Source organism: Mytilus trossulus, chromosome 6 (assembly GCF_036588685.1).
Source record: "Mytilus trossulus isolate FHL-02 chromosome 6, PNRI_Mtr1.1.1.hap1, whole genome shotgun sequence".
Taxonomy (NCBI): domain Eukaryota; kingdom Metazoa; phylum Mollusca; class Bivalvia; order Mytilida; family Mytilidae; genus Mytilus; species Mytilus trossulus.
Genome location: NC_086378.1, coordinates 37,964,614 through 37,991,386, shown reverse-complemented (window position 1 = coordinate 37,991,386; position 26,773 = coordinate 37,964,614). Strand labels below are relative to the sequence as shown.

The following is a 26,773-nucleotide window of genomic DNA, read 5'->3' as shown; positions in this document are numbered from 1 at the left end:
TATAACATAAAACTAGTTTATCTCAGATATGATAAGGCATGATTGATAAACGCTTTCTACATTCCTTAAGTTACCTTGAAAATGTGAAGGACTAAATTATTGTGAAATTTTCTACAACCTATATATTCTGCTACAAGTTTCAAGTTGAAGTTTGTATCTATAAAGACCCAAACAGTGGGATGTGAATAGTTGCAAGCAAATTAATCACCAAATATAACAATTTAATAAATAATACAGTGAACATTATGGTTATTCATTGAAATATATGCATATACATTGATTAATAAATTGTAAGGGAGATTTTATTCTTCGAATCACGATTTCGTTTGACTGTAAATTAATTTTGGATTTATTTTGAAATAATTCAAATCTAATTGTTTTCTAAGAAAAAAATCTCTGTTGCTATGTAAATGTTAAAAATTTCATACTGATGATTAAAAGTGTTACTGATACTGGTACCCTGCATCAGGTTATATTTTAATGATAGATAACCCTACGGTAATTTCCTTTAGGGAACAGGTTTAAAACGGCGGTATATCATGTATATCATGAAAAAAATATGCTACCGGTATTATCATAAAATAATATCTCGCTGTTAGCAAACAATTTGGTAAAATTTTGTTTAAATAAGCTAAAACACCTCGCTGATGAATTTTTGTTTTACAAGACATTTATTCCACAACGTTTCGGACCTGGTCAATTGCAATATATGATGTAACCTACGATAGAGATATACTGTGCATGGGGTTCAGAATGTTAGCAGAACAAATGAAACTAAGAAGACAGCATTGGCCAGCAGATGCTAACTGAAAAAAGCTATTTTTGATACAGGTAAAAAAAAAAAGAACATTATTTTGTAATTTATATAACCAAATGAAACCAAAGTTTTGGAATTGTTGTACATAACATTGAGAATGGAAATGTGGAATGTGTCAAAGCGACAACAACCTAACCATAGAGCAGACAACAGCCGAAGGCCACCAATGGGTCTTCAATGTAGCGAGAAACTCATGCACCCAGAGGCGTCCTTCAGCTGACCCCTAGTAAAAAACAAATGTCATTTTGGCATCTTTCGCCTTTCTTTTAAGTATTAAAGAATTTGACATTTTGACAATAAGTTTCGTATGAATTTGACATATCGTCATATCGTGAAATAAATTTAGAAAATCAAAAAGGTACACGTTAGTCATGAACATTTTTGTATAACTAACACTAATTTTAGTCGTAAGATTATTTGTGAAAAGAGTCAGACAATAAAGTGTTAATAGCTGTTCTGATGAAGATTGTCGTTTCAGTACAAAAAAGGATCACTAGTTCAAATGTACCGAATTGCTATCCCAAATGACGTGACAAAGTCCGAATCCTTAGTGGTGAGTTAAAAACCGAAGGACCGACGAACAAATCTTAGTACTTGTACTAGATCCATGTTTTTAAATGTATTGTCTTACTTGTAATAATTAGTTTATCTCTTGGTAAACACCTTTGTCCTGAAATAACTCTGGACAAATAGACCTGATAACTAGGTCCTATTAAATTCAACAAAAGAACTCTTGTACTAAAGATTTATCAAATGTATCTCTGAATTGTTTGTGTTGATATTTTTTTAAGGCCTGTCCTTATCATTATATTATCAAACAAAGGAGCATGAACAGAATTGACATTTTTTTTTAATTGCGCTACTGTCTAAGTGTTTTTTGCAAAACCGCGACGATCTTCAAGTAGTAGCAAACACATTTTGACTATGTTTTCTATGTATTGAGTACAGTGTATTTCTACATTTACTTAATTTAGCGGTAAACTTCTTTATCTCACCTGGTACAAAGGTACAAGTGAGGTTTTTTCATCACTTGGCGTCCGTCATCCGTCGTCCATCATCGCCACTTACAAATGATATTTCTTCTTTGCATCTAGAACTACCAATATCGTCACAGCATGCGTATCTTCTTCCTCTTTTCAACAGCTACTACTACTTATATATGCTATCACTTCACTGTGCTACCATTATCATAACCAGGTACTAACATTTTCTTCCACAAAAAACAAATACAGCTACTACGTATTACCCCCATCCTGACTACTATTACTATTACTACTACTACTACCATCATCCTCACCAGTATGTATGCATCTCTTTCATTTCAAACCACCAACACAACTGCCACTTCTTGCGGTGGTGGTGGACCTGTGTCAATAAATACAATTGATTGAGGTTTTATGTACTGACGCATATCAAAATATTTCATAGAGTCATTGAAGTCAAGAAAAACTTTGAAGAATAATGCGTGTTGTAAAGTTTCGAAATAGGAAGTGACCATACGGCAGGTGTTTACATTGACAACATGCTACAACTGAACGTTATCTTTCTACAAACCAAATATACTATAATTCCCTTCAATAGATGTCAACAAAAGATTGCTGATTTTTGTTCTTGTAGAATGAGTGTTTGAAAAACAGAAATTCAAACTATCGGTACATAGATAGCAAATAAATAGCAGCAAAAGGATGCATAAGTAAATAAAACTTTAATGTTATAGTTATTTGTTTTTATACAAGCATGAAAAAACATATTGAAAAAGCTACAAAGTCATCTTTAAAACATACGAAATTAACGATCATAAAACATATAATTGCTTAAAAAACAATGCCCCCTTGAAAATAAATGACGGACGTCTTAATTTTATTACTGTTAAACAGAAATGATAAATATGATAACGCATTGTTTAATTTTTTGCATCGGCTTATCACTTGTCCGTGAACCTTCTATGATCTAACTTAAAGATACAGTAATAGATCGATCATTTTGTCTGTTTGTCACGAATTTTAATTTCGTGATAAATTTAAAAGCTGTTTATAAATCGGTATAAATAGTGCAAACGTATGATAAGAAGTAAACCTTGAAATCAGGGCTTTACCATACTTTCAAGGAGTTTAAATAGAATAATTTAAAAAGAGAAAAGAAAAACCGAAAAGAAGTTAGGTTCTTAAAATGAGCTTACGTGTTCATGAATTTTATTTACTGCATTCGAAGATGCAGAATGTCTAAATCTTCGCTTTTGATGCGTTATAGTAAACATCAGTTCGAAATTATACTATTTACCGGGTTTGTAATAACACGAGCAACACAATGGGTGCCACATGTGGATCAGAATCTACTTATCCTTCCGAAGAACCTGAAATCAACCCAAGTTTTTGATGGGGTTCGTGTTGCTTTATTTTTAGTTTTCTATGTTGTGTTGTGTCGTGTGTAATATTGTTTGTCTTTTGTAGCCATGGTGTTGTCAGCATATTTTTGATCAATGGGTTTGAATGTCTCTCTAGTATCATGTGTCCCTCTTTTAATTCAGACTTGGGTACATGTAGGAAATTTCATTGACAAACATTTAATTATTCATTAGATGTACATATATCTGTTCACATATCCTTGATAGAAAGCATTCCGGTAACAGATTTATAACGGTTGTTGTGTGAACATTTCAAGAATACATTCTGAAACATTTTAGACAAATGTAATGAAGTTATTCCAGGATAATTTGACTTCAACTTTTTTATCAATTCTCTTTGCCTTAGATATGAGATGAAATACTATAGGAAAATTAAAGGGCCAAATAGCATATGTCTCAACTACGCTCTAAATCTATTCATTAAATTGGAAGATATTGTGTGTTCATAACAAAACATACGTGTTCTTAAATGATCTAAAATAAATGTATTCAGAAAATGAAACGGTCATTATCTTTTATCAATTTTCTAACATGTATGTATACATATACCTTCACTGGTGATTCAATGGATGTATCTATCGTAGAATTCTCACTTATTGAGACATATTTATAGGTATAACATACACAGAAAAACTATATATATGTTCGTTAAATCATACACTATCGATGTAACCCACCTTGCTTATTAGAAATCTTTTATTCGAACTCAACATATTTCTTTGATCGCTTAAGACTTTTGGTGGGGATCGTGTTGCTAAGTCTTTAGTTTTCTTTGTTGGGTTTAGTGTACTGTTGTATATACGTTTCTTTTTTTTTAGCCAGGGCGTGGTCATTTTAAATTCGACTTATGAGTTTGAATGATCCTATGAATGTGTTTGCCTCTCCTTTCTATATGTACTAGCAAAAAATACCACTTAAAATGTTTAGTGATACACAGCTTGAGTTCGTATATCTCAAACTGTTTTGATGCACTGATGTATCATGTAAAAAGTTGTGATTTTTTAGTAAGATTTCTTCCATATAAGTTTGAGTTTTTTTAGTGATGAGAGTCTTACAAAGTGATGAAAGTTGTAATATTAGTAAGAGTGTTTTAGCGGGGCAAGTACATCGTAGTCTGAGTTGTCATTAATTCAAGACGCATTGAATACACAACTATTTCTGCCTGCAAAGAAAATGTAGACGGGAAAAAATCGGCTACATATCTTTATTTTTGGTTTAATAAGTTAAGGTACGCTTATTTAGGCAATTACTATATAGAGTTATAATGTTCATTACATACAATAACTTATTATTATTATATAATACTATGGACGATCGTTTACTTGGAGACAAACCGGCCAAAAAAATGGTCTACAAATTCAAAAGTATAAGTTCTCCAGTTTTGTAGATGATCTTGCAAACCCACGATTTGTATTAAAATACTGATATGTAAGTCTGTTTTTATGCACCGAATAGTCAACATCTTTTGGCGAAATACAGATCTATAATTATTTAATTCATACGAGATATATGCAAAAGTTTGACGCGCCGTAATTGTGCTGTATTTCTAAAGAAAAAACATCAATCTGGTTTTAATATGAACATGCAAATTAAAGAAATAATTAGAACTATCGAAAATTTAAACTATTGAGAGTATCAAAACTGCATTGATGCATTCATAAACATTCAATTTCACAGATATGTAATCTTATACTGGCTTGAACTGGAAATTAAACATATCAATTTCATATTTCATTGTTTTAAATACTTTGACACGTAACCAATAATATTATTGTTTCAAAACATATGAAAGTTTCTTCTGAAGATTTGCGTAAGCTTTTACTTTTCTACACTGATTTCTAGGAGATGGGAGGAAAAAGGAATTTTCCCTTGTTTTATTCAAATCAATCCTCTTTAAGGTTTCAGCAAATTTACAGTCAATCGTAGTGTTCTGTCTACCGAAGATAAATTCTTTGGAAGCGTCCAGTTTTGTAGATGATCTTGCAAACCCAACATTTGTATTGAAATACTGATATGTAAGTCTGTCTTTATGCACCACTGAATAGTCAGCTTTTTTGGGCGAAATACAGATCCATTATTATGTTATCCACCCGAGATGTATGCAGAAGATTTACGCGCCGTAATTGTGCTGTATTCCTAAAGAAAAACATCAAACTTGTTTTTAATATCAACATGTAAATGAAAGGAATAATTAGAATTATCGAAAATTTAAACTATTGAGAGTATCAAAACTGCATTGATGCATACATACACATTCAATTTCACAGATATGTAATCTTACACTCGCTTGAACTGTAAATTAAACATATCATTTCATAATTCATATTTCATTGTTATAAATACTTTGACACGTAACCGATGATATTATTGTTTCAAAACATATGAAAGTTTCTTCTGAAGATTTGCGTAAGCTTTTACTTTTCTACACTGATTTCTAGGAGATGGGAGGAAAAAGGAATTTTCCCTTGTTTTATTCAAATCAATCCTCTTTAAGGTTTCAGCAAATTTACAGTCAATCGTTGTGTTCTGTCTACCGAAGATAAATTCTTTGGAAGCGTCCAGTTTTGTAGATGATCTTGCAAACCCAACATTTGTATTGAAATACTGATATGTAAGTCTGTCTTTATGCACTGAATAGTCAGCATTTTGGGCGAAATACAGATCCATTATTATCTTATCCACCCGAGATGTATGCAGAAGTTTCTGTAAAAAATGACAAATTATAATTAAGATAGCACGCACAACTAAATGGTCTTAGTTTGCAAACATTTATATTTTATTTTTATTAAATACATTGGATGTTTATCACATTCATAAACTAATCAGATTATTTATAGATTTTATCTGCAAATTATCTTGTAAAACCTGTTTGAACATATTTTGTTTAAACCTTGTCCCTTTGCTCAACAAGGTATCCGACCTAATTGATATTGCAATAATTTTATCGGACTTTCACTTTTTGATATACTAAGTATGCTGGTATTCTACTATCAAACGCGTTGTATAGTATATTTCTATAAACAGTGTATTGATCAATGGTGTTTGCTAAACGAGCGGTAGAAAATGTTTCATGCATATTAAGGTTTATGTACCCTTCTCATTGGGAAAGCCACAGATCGATTCTGCGCCTCCTTCCATATGACGTAACGGCCACAAAATCAAGGGCGACAATCGCGATTTTTGCATAGAGGGCGACAGTATCGCGCCATCTCGGTAACTTGTTTATATCGTGTACGTGTGATTTTTCGAGAAATTTATTATTAAAGACAATTTAAACTTGTGTCTTTTCATCATCAATTAGTTATATAGGTAAGTTTTACAGGTGACCATGCTATTTTTTCTTCTTAAGAGATTTTATTTTACAAGTAACGAACATCTGAAAATGGCAAGTGACATTGTTATCTTGGAAGATAAAAATATGGCGGGTGTTTTCCCCTTCTGAAAATAACTGACACATTTGCATCCTATTGGCTATTTAAATATAAAATAACCAAAAATAGTATCTATGATGATAGGAGTCCCTAAATATTTGCATAAATACTCATCACTCCGTGAAAAGGAAGCACATAAATCGACGCCATTTTTCAACAAATCCAGGTTTCTGAGTTCACGAAATCCTAGAATTATTACGTTTAATGGTTAGTAGAAAGATATGAACATTATCCATAACATAGTTTATTGATCAGATCGGGTTATGGCTATATGTTTGCCTCTGTACGATACTGAAATCCATTAAATTCCCACAGACCACACGAAATAAACCCCCCTTTCTCAGCCCGAGACTTCAATTTTGATTAAAACTTGAATTTTGACATGTCAATGTTAGCATTTAAATTTTAATTAAATTATTACGTTTGTGTAAAGCATTTGTACTAATTTGTTTGGTTGACTCGAATAGTAAAAAGGTTAATTAAATGATTTTATATTATTATTTTTGAACCCCAAAAGTGTGTCTGTATGACAAAAAACAAAAACAAACAAAATTAAAAACCAATTGTTCAAAGAACAATTGAAGGTCTTTCCACCAATAAGGATCTATTATTATATGAAAATATTAAGATTCAGTTGAAAATGTCAGTTCCTATGGCTTAATGATGTATAAATATAAATTTCAAGCATAGGTCAAAATCTAGAACGTCCAATTAACCTATAACCTTGACCTCAATTTCAAGGTCATAAACCAAGGATCCCAAATCAAAAGACCCTAGGTCTGTATTATGTATGGTCGATGAGTAATATCACATTACGCATAATTCTGAATATAAGAGGGGCAAAAACTCCCCTTTCTTGTCTACTCACCCTCCCAATGAAAATTTATAAGTTACGACATGTCCCAACTTACAATTTAGTAAAAATTATTTGTCGAAATCTTATAAAGTTAATGAAAAAGAGTGAAAATAAGCCAAAATCAAAATTTAGAATTTGACCTTGACCTTTGACCTTGACCTAATTTTCATTTTTTTGGACCAAGGATCTTAAATCAAAAGACCCTAGGCCTCTATCACTTATGGTTTACCAGTTAAAAATGCATATTCTTATATCAAACATAAAAGGGGGGAAAACTCTCATATAGAATCTCTGTACGGCTTCGGTCAAAATATAACGGAACATCCTGAGGATATAACGAGTAATTTGGAAAAATAATTTTGTCGGTTACTAATACGGTTACGAAGCCTTAGAGATAACAAGAAAAACAGTGTTTGGGGAGATAACTCTTATATGGGAAAGTATTCGGTTAAGCAGAGTTGGTTTCAAAAGCGTATAAACTGTTCGATACCATATTCCAAAAATCTAAGCGACATCTTGCGAAACAAACAGCGAAGGAAAAAAATTAGGCGGAAGAAAAAAAAATAATCAGAAGAAGAAATCCAATAGGTCTTTCCACGGAAAAGTGAAAAGACCTTATAAAATGATAGGAAAAAACATAACAACTACATAAAATTATAGTTTAATTTAATCCTAAACCTCTATCCATCATATCTATATTGTTCAGGGTGAGGATTCACAAAATAGGGAACCAGGGGTAGATACAGCTGTTTTGAAAAGGGGGTACCCTACCCAAGATAAAGGGGGGGTTCCAACTAAATGTCCCCATTCAAATGCATTGATTGTCCATAAAAAGGGGATATTCCAATCCCAGAACCCTATCCCTGGATCCGCCACATGGAATTATGGTTAAAGTATAAAGAATTGAGAACTATGACTAAAGGAACAAAGAATAGAGAAAATTTACTATGTAATAAGGAATAGAGCAAATGACATGCTAGTCCAATTAATTATGACGTCTGACAAGGCTATTTTATTTTTTGTCTGGAACGCCTCCCTACGCATCCCAGAAAAAAATGATAAAATATCCTAGCCAGATGTCACAATTATTTGAACTATTGATGTGCTAATCTATATATTGAGAAAAGAGAAATGATGGACAAAAAGTAAAAAAAAAAATAGAGACAAATGAACGTAAAGAGTAAATTATAAAGATAAGGAGAACACCCCATTCAGACGATTGTTTATCTGAACAGCAGCACTTTTATTTTTGCTGAAGTGCATACAGGCATTTCCTGTTTGAATGGTTTTTCATTAGTAATTTAGGGCCCTTTTTAGCTGTTAGGTGTTAGCCAAGGCCCTTTTATAAATTGTTATTTGGATGGAGAGTTGTCTCATTGGCACTCACACCACATCTTCCTAAATCTATGTAAAATATCTTTTAAAGATTTCAGGTATATGAAATATTAACCAGTAGGACAGTATAAATTCCGCCCCTCCTTCCATTAAAAAAACCCAACAAATTATGTGATTTATTGTTGAATTTTATTGCCACATTCAGTATTGGCTAGGTGTTGTGGCCCGGTTTTATTGGTGGTAGATACACTTAATATCAATTACTGGTATAAAGAATTAAAGATATGAATGATTGAATGAAAAGTTACCTTTTAAATAACAGATACATGGAAGATAATTTAATTATAAAGTCATTAAAAATGAATTAATTATTTACATCAAAAGTCTAAAATAATTTTTTTATTTTTGTTGAATCATATGAACCTCTGTTTGCTTATTTAAGATTTAAAATAAGAATGATTTCAATTTAAATGAAATGATAACAAACATCTGAAAACAATCATAGTTTATTCATTATGGAATTTTCTCATGTTTAAAGGCTTTCATGAAGCCAAAAAAATGCCAATATATCCACTTCAAATGAGTATTTTGGGATAGTTGTCTCATTGGCAATTATTCACATCTGTTTAGTTTTCCATTAGTGAAATTCAAATAAAAAACATTCAATTCCATATAAATGTGAACCTTCTGAAGTTCTCATTCTTGGACTACATAGAAGACCTCATAGAAATTAGTAGACAATCAAAATATATTATAATTTCATATAACAACTAGAAAAGTTGGAAATTATTTTCATTTGATAATATCATCTGCATAATTTATATATTTTCAGATAACAATAGGAATAAGAAGAGCAGGATTTCTATTTTGAGGATTTACATGTATGGGACAGAGGACTATTTGACTTGATTTTACTTTAACTTGGACTTTTTAACAATACTCTTAAATTATTTAAAAGATTTTGTACATTTGTTTCATTTTAACACTATTTTTTTGACTGTATTTATTTATCATTAAATAAACTTTTATTTCTAAATATTTTTATATTTTTAAATATACAATGTGAAACACTCAACCATTTTATATTGATAACGTGGGGTAAATGTACATGAGACAACAATGCTGTTGCAATACAATAAAACCCTGAGATTCATAGATGCAAAGCTAGCATATTCATAGGGCTTTAGTTATTGATTAAATAGGGAATCACTGGAGCGGGCCTCTCTTAAGTCAGTCAGCTGCCCCCTAGAAAAAGTTCTGGATCCGTCACTGATATCAGGCATATACATTTGTACATGTATGAACCGTAGAATTTGAGACATAAAATTTTCAGAGATATAAAAAGTCAACTTGATGGTCTTAAATGATTTATTAGGTGTGAAGGACTGAAACAGAAAGGTTTTAGAATTGTCACTTCTTCTTGACATAGTGAGGTATCATTGAGGTCTCTCAAATGGCCTATCATGACTTGACTTTTCACTGTTTTCTGAAGTATGGTATCCCCTGCATCTAAATAAATCATTTTCAGTAGTCTCTTTTCTTCATACTTTTTTTTATGAAAAGTCTAAAGTAATATTCAAATTAGAAAAAAGAAAACTGAGCAACTTGAACCAACAACATACAATTGATATCAGGTGTTCTGGAAGAGTAAGTAGATCCTGCTCCTAGTGTAGTATTAGGAATGAGATGTCTTGGTGCGTTTATGTAATCACATAATTTTGCAAATTATTGCAATTGTGTGCTTTTAGAATGGAGTAAAATTTGTGAACAATTATTATATTGCAGAAATCAGCACACAGATATAGGATTGGTATGATTCTGATTAAACTATAGATCTTGTGTCAATGCTTTGTTTTCTTGTAAATTGGTGTAAAATAAAAATGTGGGTCAAGCATTAAAATATCAATGCAAGAAAACAGGATCACTAAAATCAGAGTGAGACATTCATATGCCATTTACAAAGTAGACCTTTGTCATTTTGTTAATGCTTTAAATGGTCATATATCTTTAACATGTATTAAGAATTGGATTTACTAGGCATTGAGCATTCCTATTGAATGTTAATCTCAGGTTCTCAAGATTTAAACATGCCCCAGGGCCCAGAGTCCAGACACACTCAAACATGAATGGTTAGTGTACACTAGGTTACTTGATATGCATGATATTAAGGACAGGAGAGACATTTATAAACATGTGTGAGTGTGAACTTCCAACTTGCATAGTATTTTTTATATAAACAACAAGAACAAAGACTAAAAATCAAGTGAACATTATTCATGCATCCGATTAATATCTGTTTATTGGTACTTTTTAAATTTGACAAGCTGATTTCAGATTAACTTTTAATAAATCAAAGAATGACTGTAACCATTACCCTAAAAAATTGGCTTAAAACAAAGATTAACTGAGTGCTTACACTTTGCACTTGCGTAGGCTTTTTATCCTGACAATAACTCCCTTACTGAACTTTTTGAAAAGTTGGGGAAAAAAGGGGGGGGGGGGGTACTTTCAGACATTGAACTGAAGTCATTTGGACAAATTCGTTCATAGATTAAACCAGTTTCAATGTACTACACACATCTGTTACACACTGCAGCATAATTAAATAACTACAGAAAATGCAATACGAGGAGTTTGAGCAACATGAAAAACATCAACAAATGACGGTGTAAAGCCTTCCACCCATCATAATTTTAAGTAAAATTATATAAAATCCTGGTAACATCATCATCCTTCATTGTCTCAATCAATTTCGTGGTTAAAAGCTGTAAAATATGACATAATGTGCTTAGTTTTGCGACGAAATAACTCCAAAAACGTTTGAAAAATGTTGAATTTTGACCTCCGGTTGAAGTATTTTTTATGTAAACACTACTCAGAGTGACGGGGAATCCTATACATAGTCATGTGCCCATATGTTTCTGGGTCACATTTATTTATATCTCGACCAATGAAAAGCTTTAGGATGCATTTGTGTCAGTTCCTAGTAAACAGGGGGATTACCCGCGGTTTTTTTGAAATCAACGGAGGACGTCTTTTGATTTATCACATTTCAGTAACGCAGCACTTATTTTAATACCCATTTTGGCAGTCGTGTGACAAAATCTATTCTAATGAAAAATTAACCTCAAATACTGATGGATGTTTAGTTGTTTTGATATATTTATTGTCTGAAGCACAGGCTATGTTTTTCTTACACGCTGGTTACAGCGCCATCTCGAAATTTTTAGATTATCTCCCCTTTCCCTCGTGACCACCGGAAGAAGCTCTTCAATGTCACTGGCTTTCCCACTTTCTGTAGCCATTTTTGTACGAAGTTTTCAAACTTCAATTGTATCAAAACTACCGATATAATGAATAATATAGATTTGCCATTTTGTACATATTCCAAGGGGAAACTTGATGCTTAGCATTATTTTTTACTATTCCATTGCATTCAATAGAAAAAGAGGACTTTGTGGCAAATAAATCAAGATTTTTATAGAAAATCCACAGCCTTTATCCTTGTACTCTCATATTTGGCAGTTTGATGACTGATAGATATAGGATTATTGCATGCAGTGCTAACATTGATTTCCTTAAAACAAGTTAATAAATGTAGTTATTGATTAAAACAAATATAAATATGGCCAAAATCAAGTACACCTTTTAGAGTGCGCTCGACTTAATTGACTCAGCACGAGGTGTTTTGGTATTTACAGGTTGCTTAGAACTTTTTGTAAAAAATAAACACTAGCACATCATAGAAAATCAAGTGAGTAATTTATGTTTCAAATCTTATAACAAAAATCTCTGTTTTAAAGGCTGTGGATTTTCTATAAAAATCTTGATTTATTTGCCACAAAGTCCTCTTTTTCTATAGAGTGCAATGAAACAGTAAAAAATAATGCTTTGCATCAAGTTTCCCCTTGGAATATGTACAAAATTGCCTATCTCTATTATTCATTTTATCTGTAGTTTTGATACAATTGAAGTTTGAAAAATTCGAACAAAAATGGCTACAGAAGGGTACACAAACCTTAAGGATGATAAGCAATAACAATAAAAGCCCGTGTAAATCGGTCGGGATGGAGTCAGGGAGGAACATTTGGACTGCTCTTACAACGATGGTATGTTGTATAGGTACATAAACTAACAGCTTTCCATTGAACCTCACAACTTACAGATACCATGAAAGAGTTGTTTCGCAGGTCGGATCTGCGTTTCAACCCAGACATGACAGCGTATTTATACAGCTATGATAGCATTACGAATACCATTGGTTTTCTACTGGATAGGAGAAGTCGTGGATGACCAAACTTCTATAATATACCAAACGCAACGCATGGTGTACGGAAATATGGAAATCAGATTTTTGTTAAATTGAATATAATTTTACAAGTGGACTCGATGCTAGTATTGGAATCAATTCCATTCCAATACTAGATTTTTCTGACAATTTAATCCTATTCTTAATAAATAACTTCGAGTTATCTCCACTTGTATGACACTTAATTACACTTTGATATATCAACCGAATAACACCTATCAAATAAGTATACACAACTACTTTTGCATAGGTACTATTTCTGTACTAAAAATATGTAGTACTGGAAATTTACTTTTAATGTTTAGTACTATTTCTTCACTTTAAAATTATTATAATATTTAGGTACTTGTAGATTACAGTACTTGATTTGTTCTAAATATTTTGGTAAAGAAATAATACAATATTCCATGTTTGAAAATCATAATTTTAAGAGGTTTAAAATAGAAAAACTTTCAAAATGCTGAAAATGTAACGGTAGTAACCAAAAATCTGTAGTACTTAAATTACAAAAAGTACAAATTAAGTACTGTAAAATACAGGTACATAAATATTACAATACTTTTAAAGTAACAAAAAAGTACTGAATATTAAAAGTCAATTTCCAGTACTACACATTTTTAGTATAGAAATAGTACCTATGCAAAAGTAGCTGCATGTGTGGTTAAAGAAAACCGTAATTGTTAAACTTAAAAATCAAAATTATATGAGATCTTACCTGTTTTCTTTGTTTTTCATGAAGATATGAACGTTCCTTACAGTCATTCAATTGTAAACATATATTTTTCTTTTAGAGATTTACTGAGACTGGATTACTAATCATGTAAATACTTACCTCTGATACAAACAAATTTCTTATCTCCTTCGTTTTTATTGGGATACATATGTAAATCCCAACTTAGATTATTACACAGAAGAAGTTTAGATTTAACTTTATAAATAAACTTTTTAATTTCAGATAAGGAAAACCTTTTGCTTAACAAAAACATAATTGTCACGTCTTTAATTATTAACTGAATAACTAATGTACATTGCGAATCTCTATGTTTATTAGAGTATATGAAAAGTAACGTTATGTTCAAAATAATTTTTTTTTAAAAATAAATCAATTTTAGATGTATTCTTTGAACCTAATTGAACTTTGTACAGAAAAGTATTTCAAATAAAATTGTTTATTAAATATATCTAAATTAAACAACAAAATTATACGATGATAGCAAGATACGACAGAGATATAACTGCCCACGTCTCTGATATCCGTATTTTTATAGTAATATGTGTATATAATTAAGGGGCACAAGCTGTCAATTTGTGTTCACCGATATGACTCAAATTATCATATTTGATTTTTAACCATGTAAAATAGTCATCAAAATTATGAAAAGTCTTAAACCAACAATTTACAGGACATGTGCTCGATAATATGTAGCTTCGGCTCGTGTAAATTTAAGTCTTGACGCCATCTAATTAACTATAGAGTTGATCTCCGAAGACCTGTGATGGTCATTTCAGTGATATAAACTTGAATATAGACATAAATAGGTTGCGAAATCGTGCATTTGAATTTTTCTAGGTCATTTTTATTTTTTTATTATAGATTAAACATATATGTTAATCATCGTTTTGACATGTACAAGAATATATTTTTGTTGATCGACTCAGTCAATCAAATGGTTTATCTTGTTTAAATCATTTTAGATATTGAAATTATTTTTCTTTAAATATTCGAATACGCACAGTGCATGCGTTATCAGTTTTTGCTAAGGCGTTAAATTGAAGTTCACATGAATGCGGATTTAATGAGGTCTAATTATTCACTTGCAAGTTAATCATTCATCATCAATGTTTCTCAGCTTAATTTAACAAATTGAACCACAATTTGCTGCTAAAATCTACTTGTTACTTCACTATGTCACTTGCAATTTTTATTAAACCAAAAACATCATACTTTTGATTTTTTATTTATCTCGTAGCTAGTGCCCCTTAAATTTGTTAATAAGAATGGAAAACAAGAAATGTTCTTATCCATGATTGACAACCAGAGCTTTAAAAGCAAGCTATATACTATTCAGCTAATATCGATACTTCATATACATCCTTTAGTTTAGAATAACTTGACTAAAATCTTTTTACTTTAACAAAGAAAGTTGATACACTTGCAAATGAATGTGCTTTTCTAGAGGAAATATTTGTTCATATTTAGTAAATAAGAGAGAAGGGTAACCGTTAATTTAAAACAAATCACATAGCCGCATGAACCAAAAAATCATTTTAATAAATAAGCAAAGAAAAAACTTTGACCAAGAAACGGTGATACCTGGAGTAAACAAACAGCCGTACGACACGGGTTTCTCGAACAATTATTTTTTTACTTATGTTTTGTTTTGACATGGGGTAGTAAGTTTGTCTCCGAATAATGAATTTGAATATTCCTAGGGTATCTCCTGCATCTCATAAACAATTACCTTGACTTTTAAATAGCTTTGATAGATTTTAGTGTAAGATTTGATTCATATCATGCCAATATTGTATCACTTTACTGTTCTACTTTATGGATTCCTTGAAGAGGAACTTTCGAAACTAAATGCACTCAACGTTTATGCAAACATGAAAATAATTTACGTTATATTAATTATTTCTGCAAAACAGTTTAATGTAAATAACAAAATTTACCTTATTCTCTTCAAAAAAGAGAGTACCATCCCCAAATTTGTAGTCAGCTGATTCTTTTTTATCATGCACATGATTTTCACAAGGTACGTGGTGAAGTCTAGTGAATTGACGTTGTAGTTTTGAAAGAGGAGGGAGATCTTGTTCATCTTTATCCCAAGGTTTTACGTTTGATGATATTTGTTGGTCATTCATATTTTTGAAAGCTTTGTTGGCAGTGACTTTTGTTTCAAATGTTGGCCCTGGAGTGCAACGTTCTAACGGATATATGCCATTTGATGCTATGATGTCTTCGCCCTCTCCGAGACTGATATAGTTTCTTTTGTCTGTAATTCTCACATTTTCCTGTTGCCCCGTCTGGTTGGCTGTGCTATTATTTTCTGAAGTAGTATCGAAATCGTTTTCATCACTCATACTTATGCATTTAGAATTTACAGTTTTTGTCTCGTTCAAATGATTTGACGACTGTTGATTCGTTCCTTCTGAATTATGCTTATTCATTTCATTAGTTGTTAATGAATTGATGTCTGTTTTAGAAATATCGGTATTATCTTTAACGATATGTTCGTCCATGTTTTCATTCGAATTTTTTCGAGTATTTTCTGTTTCGCTTTCTAATACAAATTCTGTCGAAATTTTGGAACTATTTAATGTCTCTTTCTTTACGGTACAAGAGTCTTTACCATTATGCATACTATCAGACTCTTCGGTGTCGTCATTAAAAACTGGTTGTTGGATGTTAAGATCACCATCTGTATGAATCAAATTTGTGTCATTGTTATCTCCTCCTATATCATCATTATTATTCGTATCATCTTCATTGGTATTACAACCGATCTGACGATCTTTGGTATCTTGTTTAGCAGTTGATTGCTCTTCGATATGATTATTTTCGCTTTCACGTGCGACCTTAACCGTCATTTGACTTTTTTCTTCAGCATTGGCTTCTGAAAGATTTTCTTTTAATAAATTTTGAGTTGGATTACAAAAGTGTCTATCATCTTTTACATCACCAACATCGGCTGAGTTTTCTCTCCGAGTCTTGCTGTTATTTGTTAATCCCTTATCATCGTTATTGCTTTCTTGAGTGACGCTGATTTGTCTTTCAAAGGAATCTATTTTGTTGTGTTTTGTTGCCGAAGATTGTGCGAAGTTTTCGGACTCCTTGCGATCATTCTTTTCTGGAATGTTATTTTTGGAATTATCGTCTTGACATTGATTTATAACACCGTCTGGTAGTTCAACATTCGATTCATGTTTTTTATGTTTTCGATTCGACCTTGTTCCTGTTGACATGGAGTTTTTGCTTTGAACAAAATCCAAATCAGCAGAAGTTTCTTTTGTTGGTTTCATTGCTTCTGAATAAGACTTTCTACTTTCCTCAAGTTCAGTAGATTCTTTCCATTTAGAAATAGCTCCAATGACTTGTTCACTGAATAATTGCTCTTCTTGCACGTTTTTAATATAAGTCTGCATTAAAAGTTCAAAATCTTCGTTTTTTTTCTTTTTATCCTTTTCTTGATCTTTGGCTTCTTGTAAACCATTTGCAGGACCTTGTTTCAAACTCATCTGTGAAAATAATTATTGCCAATTTCAACCAATGAATGATAAAAAAAAACATGAGTTATAAGGATTTCTACAATACTTAAACCTCGATTACCATGTAAAAGGTCTTACCCTATCTTAAATATAGAAACATTTTATCCAAAAACCCTTTACATACAAATTAATAAGATGCAGTCTGAATTATACAAAATGATCAACATTACCCTTGATGGCTGCAGTATATAACTTCCAAAAAAATATATATTATTGACTATACTAAAAAAATTGGTATCTATTTATGAAAACAGCAACTACATCAATGGCGATTTTTTTTGTCTCCTTTTAAATTTATAAACTTGAATTAATCCATATCTGTAAAATTGCATGGCAAACATGACATCAATATTTCTGAATAGGGATCTATTTAAAAAACACTTAAAACCATATACTGCTTTAACTAATTCAATAATGGACAAGTTTCGGTCAAATGGTTATTGATACATGTAACATTACACTGCTCCATTATTGCACGAAAACAGTATAAAAACCATGACATAATATAGCTTATAAGTAGTTCTATCATGAACAATACAAACAAGCTGTTTTTAAAGCATACAACGCCTACTCGTTGTCAATTGTAACTTCACTTTCTGTGTACTTTTCTTACAAATTTCTTATCGATTCACTGTCAGTTTTTTGTGTGTATATAAATAATGGTGTCCAGAGTACGACATTCAATGGAGGACTAAAGTTATTTGTTGGCTGAGGTAAACGCGATTGTCATTGGACATTGACCACATGTGTATATTGCTTGTGATAACTATGTTGGAATCGTTTAGGTTTCTATGTTGTTTCTTGTGTACTATTATGTGTCTATTTGTCTTTTTGTATTTTTTAGCCATGACGTTGACAGCTGATTTTCGATCAATGAGTTTGACTTTCATTCTGTTATCTTTCGCCCCTCGTTTGGACTTACAAAAGAGTGGTTAAAAGTTAAACAGACGCCCCAGTCATTGTTTTTAGTTACGGACTATAGAATGTCAAATCAAAATTATACTTGAACCATTGAAAATACTCAATTCAACACAAAATGTTAACTATTACACGAAAAGCATTTTAAACTTAGATTCCAAAGATCTAGGATTAAATATCACAACCCCCCCCCATTTTCCCTAAATATGAAGAATTAAAATTGCCGTAAATTTTAAGCACCTGGACTGCTAAGGACAGGTACGTTTTGTTTCTTAACTTCAGAACATATTTAATGCATTTAATGTATATTTTATAAATCGAAAGACAATGCATGAAAGTAATTGTTTTTTTCAGATTTGAATACCGATAACCTGATACTTTTATTTTTTTTAGAAGACCACAGTTGTAGTTATTTGACATTTATCATATACGAAAATAAGCGGGAAATAACTAGTATCAAAAGGAGAGAAATCAAGTACAGTTAAACGCGTCTTTCGTTTTCAAATATTTTGATCCCTGCCTTCTTTTCGTAAGTTTTTAACAGCCATATCAAACTAGTACGACTAAACAATAGAAAATGACGTTATGTTTGTTTAGTAGATAAGTACGTCAACTGTCATATCTGTCAAAAGTACGTATTTTCATTTTCAATTCTATATGTTTATCAAAGATGTTTAAATAAATAACCGGGCTCGATAAATCAAAAATGCAAATAAACACAAGTATACTTTAAATATTTGTAAGTTTAAGAAAAATCAACATTGAACGTTAGAACATTTACGCTTCGTCGCGTTTGGCGTAACAAATTAAAGCTTAGTATTGTTTATGCGTGATTAAAGGTCCCTCAGTATAACTCGTCCAAGTTGTAAAAGGGAGACGGATTTATATAAGTTTTTCTTGTTTCTGAATCCCTGTATTTCATATTGTATAATTATATTTTGTGCACTTCTTGAAATAAAATATTGTTTAAACTAAGTTGTAAAAATAACTCAATCGATGACCGTAACACTAGTAAATCAATTTTTGTTTCAAACAATTTTAATTTGAACAGGAACTGAAAATTCAGAACAATACATCATTAAGGAGTTTAGTATGACGTCCATTACCACTGTCCAAGTATGCATATTTTTTTAGGGGCCAGCAGAAGGACGCCTGCGGGTGCTGGAGTTTCTCGCTACATTAAAGACCCATTGGTGGTCTTCGCCTGTTGTATGCTCTATGGTCGGGTTGTTGTCGCTTTGACACATTCCCCATTTCCTCATTTTTATTATCTAATGCAGTATTTTCAGACAAAAGGTCGTTTCCGGAGGTTGACAGATAGAGCCTGAGAGAATATTTTATACGACAGAGTCTCCGTTGTGTCATTAAAAAGTAATGTTAATAAGATACATAAATATATATGAATAGTGGTTAATTTGTGGTTTGAATATTCTTAAACTTTTAAACTTATATTTGCATTTTATTTGTCTCTTGTCATTCATTTCACTTCATTTTCATTGATTCGATTATAACAGAGGGGATGTATTACTAAAGGATGCAGTTGAGCTTCACCGCCTGATTCACACCTTAACGTTTGGTTAATCATTTATAAATATCATTATAGATAGCTGGTTTCATCATTACAGACTTGTATTGCAGGGTTATTGTCATATCTTTTTAATCTATTGGATGTGTATGTAAATGTTACCTCTGTGCCAATAAATTCATCAATTAACCTATTGAAAACAGCGACTTTTGAAAAGAGAATGCAAGGTACTGTGCATATGCAAACAACAATTAATGTCAGATACGAGTTGTAATTAGAATCAGAAGTAACTTTTTTAGACAGCTTCGTGTATCTGTTTATGAAATTGCAATCTAAATTAGAAGCGTGTACGCGTCAGTATGTGTTTCGGTCATTTGCATACCCCTAAAAAAAACCTGGATATTGTTGATATTTTTTTCAAAGAAATCTAAACAACCGTCATAGTCATGTGATATTTTTGTGAGTATTGTATAAACACACTTCATGGTTAATGATATATACAAACGTTACAATAACCTGCTTACCTTGTATGTAATGTTATAAAGCTTACAAAATCTGCCCTTACGAAATCTGCATTTACATCATTTAGTTAATTTAAATACATCTGAATTCAGTAGAAAAATCAAAATATTGATTATTTTTTACTGAGTTTTTTTTTTATATAAACACTAGAACACACCCGCGAAATCGCGGGCATTCAGAGCGTAGTTTAAAGTATGTGAAGTGTTGTTGGAAGAATTTTGTAAAATATTGAATGACTGGAGAATTTCAGCAAAAGTATCATAAGTCATAGGTTATTGGGGACAGGAAAATGCTTTTTTTTTTTTTATCCCTCCTCCTTTATTTCCAATTTTCCAATTTTTTGTATTTCTATCAATTTCAATATGAACATACATTGAGTATGTTATGAACATTCAAGTAAGGACCCTGTAATTCAGTGGTTTTTTGTTTGTTTATGTGTTACATATTTGTTTTTCGTTCATTTTGTTGTACATAAATAAGGCCGCTAGTTTTCTGGTTTGAATTGTTTTAAATTGTCAGTTCGGGGTCTTTTAAAGATGAGTATGCGGTATGGGCTTTGCTCGTTGTTGAATGTCAAACGGTAACCTATAATTGTTAATATCTGTGTCATATTGGTCTCTTGTGGAGAGTTGTCTCAACATGGCAATCATACCACATCTTTTTTGTAATCAATGAATTTTGTAAAAGATTTAATGACTGGAGAATTTCAGAAAAGGTAGCAAAAGTTCACATGAATATTTTTAGCGCTTATCTGTATATTATGAACATTCGTTACTTTATAAATATAGTGTATTTACTTTCAATTCTAAGTTTACTAATCGATCCATAGTGGTCATTGATATAGTATACAGACCCTCTTTATTTAATAAACTCTGTGACTGCGATGGATAGTAAACTTGAAAATGATAGCAGATAGAATTCTGAATATATGTATGTTCAAAGTATACAGAAAAACGCAAACCGGAAGTCTAATCTGACTTAAAATTTCGTCCAATGACGGGTCAATATCCGGATGCCATTTTTCTCGTTTTTCTCTGAAAATAACTCAATCTGAATAATCATATGAATGGATGACAAATGGCACTACGCACTGTACCTATAGGACACAGAGGCGTGTTGATCAAATAATTGTGGAAAGAAGAGAAGCTACACCCAAAATAAGGTCTTCTCGTTTAATAGTATAGATTGATGATTGCGCGTGGTTTTTAAATACTGTCGGATTTAAAACGATATTGGATAGGGTTTTGTGACAAATACTGGATAGGGTTTTGTGACAAATACTGGATAGGGTTTTGTGACAAATACTGGATAGGGTTTTGTGACAAATACTGGATAGGGTTTTGTGACAAATACTGGATAGGGTTTTGTGACAAATGAACCTGTCTAATGTTTATGCATTGGAAAATAATATATGAGATGCTTTAATTTATACATATTTATATGTAGTGATTTGGGAAACACTTTTTACAACTTAAAGTATTTCCTTTCCACTTTGCGGGTCCGAGTTCTGCCTTGCTCTTTTTTTTTAAATCTACAAGGGTGTATTTTACGTGCTCTCTCTGAACACGGGTCTGCCATTTATCGACTTCTTCCGACGGACTATCTTCGTTTCCGCAAGATCATACTCGCAAATGGTGTCAAGGGAGAGCCGAACATTCAATTGCTGATAAATAATTTTGATTCACACAAACAAAGCAGTATTTTTGCTATGATTAAACTGATTCATGTGTTTCTCAAAGTAACAAAATATCAAGGCTGCTGCCATTTAAATGGAGTTTTTGTAAGGCGATTTGTGAGATTTAAAAAAGCAATGAATTTAATTTTCTTTTTGCCAAAAAAAGAAACATAACTAAAAGTTTTAATATGGAAAGTTAAGTCATCTAACATATGCATGTTTCTGATTTTGAGCCCCATTTTGAAGTAATAAAATCATTTTAGATTCATTGTAAGCATCATTGTTCTAAACATCAATCGGAAAATAGGAGCGGAAATAAAAGCTATGCTTTAATTGATTATCTCTAAATTTTAAATGGTTTGTTCAATTTTGTCTTTTCAAAGATGAAACAATTAATATTGAAAATTTAGTAACCAACTAAATTTTACTTGGATGGAATCAATAAAAGTGCATCAGACAAATTGTACTTAATATTATATAATAATGTAAATAAAATATACATTATAACCGGTTTAGACCAGTTTGCTTAAATTTAACAAAATACAAAATGAATTTTTGCTCTATATGAAAATTTTCACTTAGCATTTTCATTAAAATTTTTAAAATGAAAAGCAAAATTAAAAGAAAATTTAAGTGACCAGGAGTTGAGTAATATTGTCTTGTAATGAATATAAATTTGGATGTGATAACTACATTAATAGAGAGTGAATACGATTAATAGTACCAATGTTACTGCACCGGGGGCACGAGTTATCATTATGGTACGGTTTTACGTGCGCTATTACGAGTTGGTTTAGCCTTATGTGTCATAGATGATCATAGATGACAACTGATATGTTCCCATTGTCGGACCAACAATCCTGTCTTTTCTCGATTGCGATATTACCGAATGAGACGTATCACAGAAAATGTACTTTAAGAACAACATGATGGGTACCGTATATGGAGTAGGACGAGTTTATGTTTCTCAATCTTTCTTTTTAGTGTCTAGTGTTCTTACTCGTCTTATCGCATGTTGGTTTTTTTGCCATGACCTCGTCGTTTAAAAAAAAAAAGTAAGTATAATTTTTTGTTATAAGTATTAAATGTTCCCTTGGTACCTTTTTCCTTCTTATTAATACATTAACATAAAGCAATGATAACTGATATGATCATACAATTGTGGATATCGACTCAGTACAAGAAATGAAAAGTACACATTATAATTATCTCCACCAGAAACGCTCAAATCCAAAAATTGTAAAGCCGGATGTGTATTTTACACTTTATACATTTGTTGCGACTGAGGCGTTTTTCTGGTTGTACCTTCATTCAGACAGCCTAAATCTAAACATGGAACACCCAGGGATCTGTAAGTATTTTAATACGTGTGTGGCTATATAACCATGGTGGACGTAAATAGAATAGCCAAATATATCTAAGGTCATCGTGTCTGTGGGAGTATAAGTATGAAGTAATTATACAATGTGTATTTGTGCATTTTGTTTATAGATATGTTACTATGAAAAAATATAGTTATTAAAAATACCTTTGACACAGATCCTCTTTTTGAAACTACACTGGTGCGTCTGTCATGGTTATCTGTTTTAGAAATCTCGGTTCTCTTGTGTGAACTATTCTTCTCTGGTTTCTTCATTTTTAAGTTAGACCTGCTGTGTTTAGATGTATCTTTAAGGTTTTCTTCTTTCGTCGGAATTTTCTGGCTTTTATGATCATACCCTGTCTTCTCTGATCCTTTTTTTAATCCAGATAATTCAGACTTAGGTTTGCCTTGCACTTGTTTGTCTTTCCCTCCAGTTTCTGTTTTTGAGATATTACCTTGCTTGCTTTTTACTTCTCCTATATTATCCGAACACAATTGTTGTTTTTCTTCTTGATTTTCATCAAATTCTCTCTCTGTTTCTACTCGTAGTTTTTCTCCGATTGACTTGTCTTCCTCAATAATGTCACTTTTTCTGACATCTTCTTCTCTTTTACTACTACCATTTTCTACTTTGTTATCAGACATAGTAATTTCGTTTTTATTAAAATGTGGAATATCGTTCGCTTCATCGGGATTATTATTTTCCTCGCTTGAGTTATGCATAGTCGACGTATGTTCCATATCTTCATCAATGACAGGTAAAACAATAGGCTTTTCGTCGTTGTTTACAGGTATTTCAATATTTACATTCAAAATTTCGTCTTCCTGACTTGTACTACTTGTGATTTCTGTATCCTCATTAACTAGTTCGTCATGTTGTGATCCCTCAACAATTGAAAGAAGATTCCGAGTCTTTTTAGGTGTTATTGTAACTTTTGTTATGTGTTTAACTGTTTCGTCATCTTTTGAATTACTAGAGCCTGGTGCAGTGTTCTGCTTTGAAGAATTTCCTTCATTTGTTTCTCTTTGTACTTGATTGCATCCAGGATAATTATCCTCAATGGAAACATTGTCGTTACGTCTCAGTTCTTCTTTATTTATTGTATTTTCTCGTGATCTACTTGAATTTGAAATATCGCATACGCTTTTCTTTGATCCTAATTCTTTTATAACATCTGCCAAAGGTTTGGTTAGAGATGATGGCCTTCGTCTGTTTTCTGCACTATTAGAATCCCCATATACAATACGACTTCTAGGACTATATTGGGTAGAAAAAGTTCTCATGGTCTGTTTTCTTTTGCGTATAGTTATAAGGCTTTGTGAATCGCTTTCTATTGTAGCTTCTGTGGTCGGTGTAAAATTTTCTTTATAAGAAGTGGTACTTGGTACCGTTTCTGTATCGTAATTGATCTGTGAATTTTGTTTTGTTTCTTTTTTTCTCTTTTTCATTCTGTAATTAATAACATCTTCTAACGATGACACAGTACTAGTTCCTTTGGTTGAAGCCGAATTAAGATTTCGTACATCTGAACTTGACGTTGAATTCGAAGCTGGAGTAGATATACTTGATGGATTGTCTTGTCTTATTCTTATAATACGGTCGGCTAGTGTTTTCTTTTGCATATCTTAAATTATAAAAATATCAACATAGAAAACGACAAGTGCTACAATACTTTGTTACTTGGATAGGATAATGAAAAGGTTGTTCGTGGACTGACATATACTCAACATTTGTTTTTCATACTGTAAAACGTTCAAATATCCATGAAATGGTTGTCAGCTAGAAATATTTTCGTATCATTAAAGAGAAATATTTGTTTTAGTGAGCAGGGTCGATGAAATAAAGATAGAAAAATAAAAACTTACTAAAAACAAGGAAATATAATCTTAGAAGGAGTTCATTTGCCAGATTCCTAAATTTATACAGTATTTGTTCGAACAATGCATATTAAAAAGCAAATTTTGGGGATAAAAACTATCAGCAAATATTGAAAGTTTTTAAAAAGGCAAACAGCGTATTCGATGTACAAATAAATAATTTTAAAACTTTATATTCGTTTTGTTGATTGTTTTACGCATAATTTTCTTTCTTAATTTTATTTAAAAAAGCAAGCAAACATAGATCTAAATAAAAATTACATTACTTACTGTATGATCGAATGTTGTCAAAATAAATGTCTCTGATGGCTATAGAGTCAAAATTGAATTAAATTAATGACAATCAAGTTATTTATGAAAGATAAAAATATCAATAAATCACTTTCATATACGGTTACTCTTTACAAAATCCTACTCAGTCAATACAAGGGGATTTATACAGTTAATTAAAACATGTATATAAAATTATCTATATATTATCAATAAAGTGCTCTCCATGGAATTTACAAAATCAACAACGTCAAAATATTGATTATTGTTTGTCTCTGACAAAATTTTTACTGTAAACTAAGTTTCAGTTTTAATTTAAGTTTTGTTTGGTTAATGCGATGTAGATTAAATAATTGATTAAATTCAATAGAAATGTATCCATAGTCTAAAAAATATTAAGCTTATGCTCGGTTGAGCCATAGAAATAATAATAAAAAAAATAACACTAAAAGCTTTTTTAATTTGTTGATGGGTATGGAATGCTTAAATCTACAAATTATTTAAAAATAAAATAAGCTGTAGCACTGTAATATCAATATCTGGAATTTAATACCATCAAAATGATAATCCCAGTACAATCAGCCCAACAAACATTGTTTTTTTGGACACGTATTGAACTATAGTTGAATATAAAGTTTGAAGAAAGTGGATATATGAAAATTATCAAAGAGCAATCTGCTCAACCCCTAGACCTTCAAGATGTTTACATACTTCTTAACAATAGAATTATGTCGATAAAATATTTCTAGCTCTCAGTTACTTGGACTTGGAGTTTAGACAACCTATCACAGAAAGTCTCAAATATCTTCAAGGAACAGTGCATATAAAAAAAAGATGTGGTATGATTGCCAATGAGACAACTGCCCACAAGAGATCAAAATGACACAGACATTAACAACTATAGGTCACCGTACAGCCTTCAACAATGAGCAAAGCCTATACCGCATAGTCAGCTATAAAGGTTGCACTTTGTAAATACTCAAACCAGGCCTCTTTTCGGAAGATCTTGAATATGCATAGAAAATTAGTTTTGTTTACATACTGATTCCCAGTTGTGCTCTCCGTGTTCAATCTCATAGGGACATAACTTGAATGTTACCAGTAAATATACATGTGCATATTGTTTACATTAAAATATGTGGTAACAACTACGAGCGATTGATTGATTAATACGTGTTTAACAGCATTTTCAGCTCTATTGGTC

General features: G+C 31.5%; 1 protein-coding gene across 1 annotated transcript; it reads right to left on the bottom strand.

The window, feature by feature from the left end:
- Window positions 1–4,622: 4,622 nt before the first annotated feature.
- LOC134721288 (bromodomain-containing protein DDB_G0280777-like) lies at window positions 4,623–25,678 on the bottom strand. Its single transcript, XM_063584168.1, has 4 exons — window positions 25,570–25,678; window positions 23,587–25,046; window positions 15,823–17,388; window positions 4,623–5,924 (listed from the first exon to the last, which is right to left on the bottom strand). Exons 2-4 carry the CDS (start codon window positions 25,042–25,044, stop codon window positions 5,586–5,588), a joined length of 3,363 nt encoding a protein of 1,120 aa, XP_063440238.1. The 5' UTR covers window positions 25,045–25,046; window positions 25,570–25,678; the 3' UTR covers window positions 4,623–5,585.
- Window positions 25,679–26,773: the final 1,095 nt, after the last annotated feature.